Here is an 8,328-nt window from a genome sequence, read left to right as displayed (position 1 = left end):
GCGGAGGGGGCGGGGACCGGGCGGGCCGAGAGCGCAGGCGCGGCTCCTGCCGCCATCTTGGCACCTGGCGGTCGCCGTGGGCGCCATCTTGGAGTCGGGCGGAAGGTTTCTGGCCCAGGGCCGTCCCTTAGCCTTTTCGCTCCGTGCTAGCAGGCTACCACTTGAGCTACGGTTCCACCTCTGGCTGCCCAGGCTGGCCTCGAACCTGGATCCTCAGATCTACTGAGCCTCCTGGGGGGCTAGGCCCACAGGCCGTGACCCTGCCCCAGGGTTCTCACCCCGCACCCACCGGGATCAGGCGTGTGCGGACTTTAACTGCTGTGAACTGATGACACCCCAAAGTACGGCATGCTGGGGACCTAGAACCAACCCCGCGGAAAGGCCTCCTAGAAGCAGCCCCGGCCAGGGCAGTCCTGCCCTGTGTAATAATAGGCCCAGCCCAGCTCCCCCTCGGGATAGCTGGCTGGGAGCTGAGCTATTAGGAGTCTTAATTCTGGGCTTGGTGGTAGAGCGATCGCCTAGCAGGCAGGATGCTCTGGAGTCCTCAGTACCACAGACACAGGAAAAGACATTAGTGGAAGCTGTGACTCAAGTGGTAGAGTGCCAGCCTTGACCAAAAGCAGCTCAGGGACAGCGCCCAGGCCCTGAGTTCAAGCCCCAGGACTGGCAAAAAAAAATAATAATTCTATGATGTCTATTATGGGATGATTGAAGCCATCCGGCCATTTGATTAGACAATTGTCAGACATCATTAACGATACCCCACGGATACTTCTTACTGTGGATTGAGTGGGTTCAGGAGAATCTGAGACAAGGAGAGACATGGATGAAAGAGCCCACAATTCTAGTTTATCACTACTGTCATCACCCCCATTACATAATAGCAAACCTTCGGGGGTATAGCTCAGTGGTAGAGCATTTGATTGCATAATAGCAAACCTTTCCTCCTCTCTCCCATCTGATTGCAATGGTCATGGAGAGCCAATAGCACAGAGCAGTAAGGGATTATTGTTTTTTTTCATCTATGAAAAGGAAGATGAGTTGACAAATCTGGACACTCCAACCTAGACACTATGTGGCTACTATTCACTCCCCATGTTGGTGTTTTAGAAGTGCGATTTGATAGATACACTTATAGATGTTTAGTTCTTGTCTTTAAATCAGCACTGTCTAAACAAACCACCCCCTAATTCCATAAATCCACATTTGACTGTCTGACCACCAGGTGGCGCACACACTGGTTTTCAGGGAGATTTGAAGAGTTCAGGTTGTCCCTGTTTCTAACAGGTTTTTTGTTTTTTGTTTTTTTTTTTTTGGTTTTTTGTTTTTTTTGGTCCTGGGCTTGAACTCTGGGCCTGGGCGCTGTCCCTCCAGCTCTTCAGCTCAAGACGAGCGCTCTACCACTTGAGCCACAGCACCACTTCTGGTTTTCTGGTGGTTCATTGGAGATCAGAGTCTCACAGACTTTTCTCCCCCTGCTGGCTTTGAACCGCGATCCTCAGATCTCAGCCTCCTGAGTAGCTAGGATTACAGGCGTGAGCCACCAGCGCCCGGCTATCACGAAGTTCTTAAGATTATAAAAACACTGTATTGGAGGCGTTGCTCAAGTGAAAGAACACAAGGCAGGACAAGAGAGCCCAGTGGGAGCATAAAGCTCTGAGATCCAGCCCCAGTAACATCTTACAAATAAAATAACGTATGAGCCAACTATATCTGAATTGTTAAACCAAAGAGAGCATATTGAAGTTCAGATGTAAGCCTTAGAATATTAGCCTACAATATGTATCTTTAATAATGGAAATAAAGGGTTGGGAATATGGCTCAGTGATAGAGTACTTGCCTCACATGCATGAAGCCCTGGATTCAATTCCTCAGTACCAAAAAAAGCCAGAAGTGGTGCTGTGGCTCAAGTAGTAGAGTGCTAGCCTTGAGTAAAAGCAGCTCTGGGACAGTGGCTAGGCCCTGAGTTCAAGCTCCAGGACTGGCAAAGAAAATAATAACGGAAATAAAATACATTTGCAAGGATTTGAAATTACAAATATATATTTAGGGAAAAAAGAACTATAGAGAGGCAAAACTCCACGAAAAATACACTATAATCATAGAAGAAGTTCTCCATGCATCATTTTCTTACTCCAAAAGTATGTTAAAAAATATAGTAAACTAGCTGGGCACCAGTCACTCATGCCTATAACACTAGCTACTCAGGAAGGTGAGATCTGAAGATCATGGTTTAATGCCAGCTCAGGCAGGAAACTCTTTTGAGACTCTTATCTTCAATAAACTACCCAGAAAAAGCCAGAAGTGGCTCTGTGGCTCAAGTGATAGAGTGCTAGCCTTGAGCACCTAGGCCCTGAGTTCAAGCCAGCAAAAAGTAAATAAATATAAATATATATGTACATATATATGTAAACAGATGATTGGGTGGTTTTTAAAGCAATGACTTTATTAATAAATATACATCCATATGATGATGTAGATACAAATCATGAACACTACTCCATTCCCATACACATAATTGCACACGAGTAGTTCAGGTTCATGGACATTGAAACATACACAGTATCTATTCAGACTTTTTACAGCAGAGGACAACGTGCTTATTAGCAGTTAACTGGTAATTATTTTCTTTATAATTAGCTCTGGAAAAAGGAAACTGAAAACAGAACCAAGTAGTCTGATTAAATCACACACTTGTTTCGCTATAAGCATTGAAGTTTCCAAAAATGTAAATATACTGTGAGAACTGACATGTCTACTTGGGAAGGAGAAGGGAAACAAAGGAAAGGACTGGATACCTCCTAGGGTGGAAGAGCAAAAATCTTTGTTATGGTAAAAACAAAAATATAATAGTGTCTAAACATTTTATGTCCAAGAAAAAAGAATTGAACAACTGCTGTGAATTCTTGTATTTGACAATAAAGGGACTGCGAAGTTTCCCTGCATATAAACAGTGACTGACAGAGTAGCATTTATCATCAGTACCCCCTGAATTGTTCTTTTAAAGCTTCTTACAATATAAAGAAGTTTACTTTTTAAACGCACACACTGTGGTTATTCTTACATTGGATGAATCACCCTTTACCTAATAAATGGATTCAGATAGAGGTTTTTTTCCTTCTTCCTTAACTCAAAGAAACTACTGTCTCATGGAAATACATATATAAATTCACATAAACATCAGCTTGGAATGAATACATATTATTTGGACAGACATTTCTTTTAAAAAGTAAATAAAAATCACAAAATTTTAGTCTAATTGAACCACTGATTTAAAAAATATCCCCAATATTAAAAATTAAACCAGATACGGTTTTTGCCAATACACTGTGCCAGTAATTTTTTAGTATCCAGTGCAAAACTCCAAAGATAGTATCAAAATCATCCCATACTAAAGATTAGCTATGCAAGGTTATATCTGTCAAAAAATGGAAATTTATCTGTATTAGCTCTTTATTGGCTAGGGTAATAGTAATAAATAAGGCATGTCAAAAAGTGTTTCTTAAAAGAAAAAAAAAGATAAAGCAAACTTACTTGAGTAGAAGATCATTACTGATGGACAGTTTTAATATATAATAGTGAAACCTATTTTGTGAAAAACAATTACACAGTATAAAATTAGCAATTTACCTTTTAAGGAAGAATGGGGAGAAAAGGCCAGTTTCCTCCAATGATTAAAATATAGGCAACTGTTTAACATGCTATTTCAGTGTTTCTCATGACAAGACACAGTGTTACGAAAGATGCACAATGTAGTCTTTAGATTATGTAGAAGTAGAAATATTTTATACTTTTAAGACTTCATGTAATCCCTTAGATGTCTTTCTCTTCAGCATGGCACCAGTAAACTGTTCACAAAGAAACAAGTGGAATCAGGAGACGCTCAGCAGTGGAGGGAGGGATCTAGTATTTCAGGTACCTGCTCACGTGAACAGTAAATCCAGATTTTTTTAAACGACGTTATCCATTCCCAACTGTAGCCATTCGTTCCTTTGTTCTGGACAGCTTCTGATAATAAACACTATTATGAACACGCCTCCTTTAGTTGATTTCATCATTTCATAAACAAGCATACAAAATCCACCATACAATAGTACACCTGCCTTAACTTCTGACACACAGCACAGCACCAGAGCGGATGTGCTGAAGGACTGGGGAGTGGAATGAATGCAGGAAAGGGTAGGGCGTGTGTTTAACAGAATCAGGAATGAAAATAAACTCAAAGAGCGATGTTAAATGGACCTGCTGTAAAACACAATGTGCAACCCAATTCCTGACAGTGGTGGACATTATTCTACACAGAATGTTTAATGAAACGCCTGTCTCGGGAAGCAACTTGAAAGACCACTGCTAAGCAGCCAGGTGCTGCACATCAGCTTGAGAAACAGCGCGAGAACAGACACAGGAGAGTAGATGGACGGACGAACACATGAGTCAAGATGAGTCAAGATGCAACATTTCTATGTGCCAGAAGTGATACTGTTCTGAGAAAATTATTACAGGTTTTATATCCTAAGCTTCTGCAAGAAGAAATTCTTGTGCAGCACTTTAGCTGCCAGAATGCTACGACTGCTTACGTAGTCATCCCACATTGCTCTATGGTTTGTGCAAAGCTGTTTTGTTGAGGTCACTGTTTTTAAGATGCCAGTGCACACAGTCCCCACACACAACACAACACCTCTTACTGTAAAGAGCAGCATAAAGTCCAGCTCATTGTGTCAGGCATCGCTGGAACACCTGAAGGCTTGCTGCTTTTTTCCTGATAAGAAAGGTATGACATCCATTTTCAATCAAGAGTTTGCAAGAACTAAGAGCAAGCCCAACCAACACAATATGTGCCCTTTTATATTTTCAGTTACTTTTTTTAAAGCTTTTGGATCCTGCAAATCTACAGTTTAATCTCAAAGGCATTTAAAATTACAACTAATACAAATATTCTAACTTTAAAGTTCAGTGGAATTTTTTTCAAATCTGAAGTCCATAATTTTAATTTAGAACAAACTCAGAATAAATAAAACGGTATTAACAAGGACTACATTTAAAATAAAATTAAAAAAAAAAAAGGGAGGGAAGAGCCGGGCTCCAGTGGCTCACACCTGCAATCCTAGCTACTCAGAAAGCAGAGATCCAAGGATTGCAGTTTGATGCCAGCCAGGGCAGGAAAGTCAATCAGACTCTTATTTCCAATTAACCACCCAAAAAGCTGAAAGTGGAGCTATGACTCAAGTGATAAAGAGTGCTAGCCTTGAGGGAAAAAAAAAAGTAGCTTAGCGCCCAGGCCCTGAGTTCAAGCCCCAGGACCAACGTGCGCACACGCACACGCACACATGCACACTTAAAAAAAATTACAGAAAGACAGACTTCCTTCTGTCCTTAACTTTATCTGCATGCCCCATACTTTCTTCTGCTAACTCTCTTGCTTCTAAAGCAAACATCATTGGGGAAAAGCGGTCTCAGTGGAGCTAGAATACCATCTTCAATTATACTAACCAGAATTTTTTTTTTACATGTTTCATGCATAGATGGGAGTTCTATACTTCTGAGTGTCTGGGCTCTAATGGTCAGGAAACTGCATTCTGTTATACTAGTTTTACAGTCTACCACTCAGCTTGTGTCCTTTGGTAGAGAGAAACCTGAAAACATAGTTAAGTGCTAATGCAACAGGTCAATTCTCAGGAAAAGAAAAAAAACAACATTCCAAATAAATGAGAAATACCAGTACGTGTTTTTAAATATAATACTTTAAAACTCACTAAGTATAATATGAAAGGCAAAATAGTGACTATAGCTATGCGCAGACCTTAAGAATGTTTCACTTCCTATTAAATATGTTATTCTCAGAATGCTCTGCATTTCACAAAAAAATGTCATGTGCTGTTTTTATAAAATAGTTTAAAGGTTTTCTAAATATGAATTATTTGAAATATTTGGTATATATGCTCTTAGGCAATTAAAAAAAACAACCTATCACTGCTAACAGCAAATATGAAGTATTCATTTAGGAATAATGTTTAAATCAACTAATACCACGTAGATCAATAAATTAGAAGCTGCTTAAACTTAGAACACACACACACACATATACACACACACACACACACACACACACACACACACACACAAAAGTTCTAAATTCCAAACCATAGAAATAGCTATGTTCTGTCTTAGGAGAATAAATGTTACAAAGTTACACAGCCATCACCTCAAGAAATCCAAAAGCACTATTTTGCCTTTTTGCTCCATCAGCTAAAACAGCCTTACTATATACTGTAGGCTTACTTGAAACTAGTAGGTGTAATGGTTTTGGGTGTTTAGCACGCAAAGCATCTAATCAGAATGGCCCACGAGCTGTATAGAAACCTAAGATACAGCCCTAACTCTGAAGAAAGAACAAAACGATGGAGGGTTGTGTCGTGGAACCTATGTACAAATACACAATGCCACGCTGCCCACGCCCTGAGTGCCTCTGTTAGCCTGTGGCAGCTTCTGGGCCAAAGCAGGGGGAAAATCAAATAGAAAAACGAAACTGTAAAGAAAGCCTGGGCCACGGATTTATGTCAAAATGGAACCGAGAAGCTTTGGGATTCTTCACCCTCTCCTCCTGAGCCGAGCCCTCCTCTCCTCACTCACTCATTGGGCGGTTTGACCTCGCTGCTGGTTTCCTCTACCCCGTGAACTGCTCTGCCGTGCATCATAGGATAAGGAAAAGCAGCAGTGCCACAGCCATAACCTAGATCGGCAAGACGGGATAGAGCTTTAATGCTACCTGGAGGTCTCCCCGGGCTGACTTTGTATCCTGCAGCTTTAGTGGTACCCAAAGGTCTGCCTGGACTTGTCTTAAATCCAGCTGCTTTGGTGGTCCCCAAGGGTCTGCCTGTGCTGGTCCGGTAGCCTGCTGATTTGGTGGTTCCTGAAGGCCGGCCACGCTTACCAGATCGGTTGAGATTTTTCTTTTTCTTTAGTTCATCTTTTATCTCTATGCTTCTGCCACTTGTAGTCTGCAAATGTGTTTCATTTAACGGGTCTTGCCTCTGACACACCATGGGTTTGTGGCTGACTGTGTGGCTGTACTTGCTTTGCTGGGAGGCATAGATGTCAAACTGATCAGCCGCTCTCATGGCATCTTCGCTGAGACAGGAAGGTTTGCCAGGCCCACAGAATACTGGAGTACTGCTGGCAACCGGATGCATCATTTTCTACCAAAAATAAAGACAAATATGCATAAATATACAGGCATGACAGCATTCATCAAGAAGAAAGTCTTCCAACAACCATGCAGATTACCTAAAATTAGAGAAATAGGTATGATTCCAGATGGTTCATGAACAAAAATACAAACCAAACCCCCCTGTACAGCAATGTTTGTTTTTTGTTAGCCATGGAGCCTGAACTCTGGGTCTGGGCACTGTCCCTCAGCTCTTCAGCTCAAGGCAAGAGCTCTACCACTTGAGCCACAGCACCACTTCTGGCTTTTTCTGCTTATATGGTGCTAAGGAATCAAACCCAGGGCCTCAAGCATACAAGGCAAGCACTTTACCACTGAGCCATCTTCCCATCTCCTATATATTTTTTCAAAACCCCACAAACCAGCAGATTCAAGGGTCTATGTTCTCTCAATTTAATTATGGGTAGAGACAAACATCATATAACTCAACTGTAATACTAATTTAGTGACCATAATCTTTTCTGATTAGAAAATTGTTTAAGAAGCTAGTACCAGTGGCTCATGCCTGTCATCCTAGCTACTCAAGAGGCTGAGATCTGAGGATCATGGTTCAAAGCCAGCCCAGGCAGAAAACTCCATGATACTCTTATCTCCATTAAAACTGAAGAAGCTCAGGGACAGTGCCCAGCCCAGAGTTCAAGCCCCAAGACTGGCAGAGAGAGAGAGAGAGAGAGAGAGAAAGAAAGAAAGAAAGAAAGAGAGAGAGAGAGAAAAGAGAAGAAAAGAGAGAGGGGGAAGGGAGGGAAGGAGGGAGGGAACAGTATAAGTAGAAAATGAATGCTACATTTTACAGGCTTTTTTCCTTTTAAATTATTCAACTCCAAAATGATAATAGTAAAAACAAGAACTCTCACTGCCATGGTTCTTCTTTCCTGCTTACCTAGAGTATCTTACGACTGTCTTCCTTGGCCTTCTATATTTTTCACATATACCTCTAACCACTTTGCACAAAACAGGCACTCCATCATTACTGCAATGCATTATTTAGACAGAACCCTGGGTTTATGTTACACTTTACAAAAGCCAGAATGTGCCAAGCAAAGAACACAATCTCTTCCCCCCAAGATGCTTGTTTACTTCAAACATCTTTTTTTTTTTTTTTT

The 8,328-nt window shown here is 41.3% G+C and overlaps 1 protein-coding gene across 4 annotated transcripts; it reads right to left on the bottom strand.

Moving 5' to 3' along the window:
* Positions 1 to 2,425: 2,425 nt before the first annotated feature.
* LOC105985520 (chromosome unknown open reading frame, human C5orf24) lies at positions 2,426 to 7,198 on the bottom strand. Of its 4 annotated transcripts, none has more exons than XM_013016099.1 (3): positions 6,767 to 7,198; positions 4,686 to 4,759; positions 2,426 to 4,021 (listed from the first exon to the last, which is right to left on the bottom strand). In XM_013016099.1, exons 1-2 carry the CDS (start codon positions 7,191 to 7,193, stop codon positions 4,719 to 4,721), a joined length of 468 nt encoding a protein of 155 aa, XP_012871553.1. In that variant the 5' UTR covers positions 7,194 to 7,198; the 3' UTR covers positions 2,426 to 4,021; positions 4,686 to 4,718. The 4 variants fall into 4 exon arrangements, 3 of the variants coding, with proteins under 3 accessions (XP_012871553.1, XP_012871554.1, XP_012871552.1); XM_013016100.1 differs by having other exon boundaries at positions 2,426 to 4,008; XR_001175062.1 differs by having other exon boundaries at positions 2,426 to 4,759; positions 6,932 to 7,020.
* Between the last annotated feature and the right edge of the window lie 1,130 nt (positions 7,199 to 8,328).

Source organism: Dipodomys ordii, unplaced genomic scaffold (assembly GCF_000151885.1).
Source record: "Dipodomys ordii isolate 6190 unplaced genomic scaffold, Dord_2.0 Scaffold29, whole genome shotgun sequence".
Taxonomy (NCBI): Eukaryota; Metazoa; Chordata; class Mammalia; order Rodentia; family Heteromyidae; genus Dipodomys; species Dipodomys ordii.
The sequence above is the reverse complement of the archived record's forward strand: the minus strand, read 5'-3'. Positions and strand labels throughout refer to the sequence as shown.

Coding starts and splice junctions, on each gene's coding strand:
- LOC105985520 (XM_013016098.1), bottom strand. CDS start 7,193: ATGATGCATCCGGTTGCCAGCAGTACTCCAGTATTCTGTGGGCCTGGC. Junction 4,760..6,766: donor CAGCCCGGGGAGACCTCCAG/GTAGCATTAAAG, acceptor CTTTCTTATCAG/GAAAAAAGCAGCAAGCCTTC.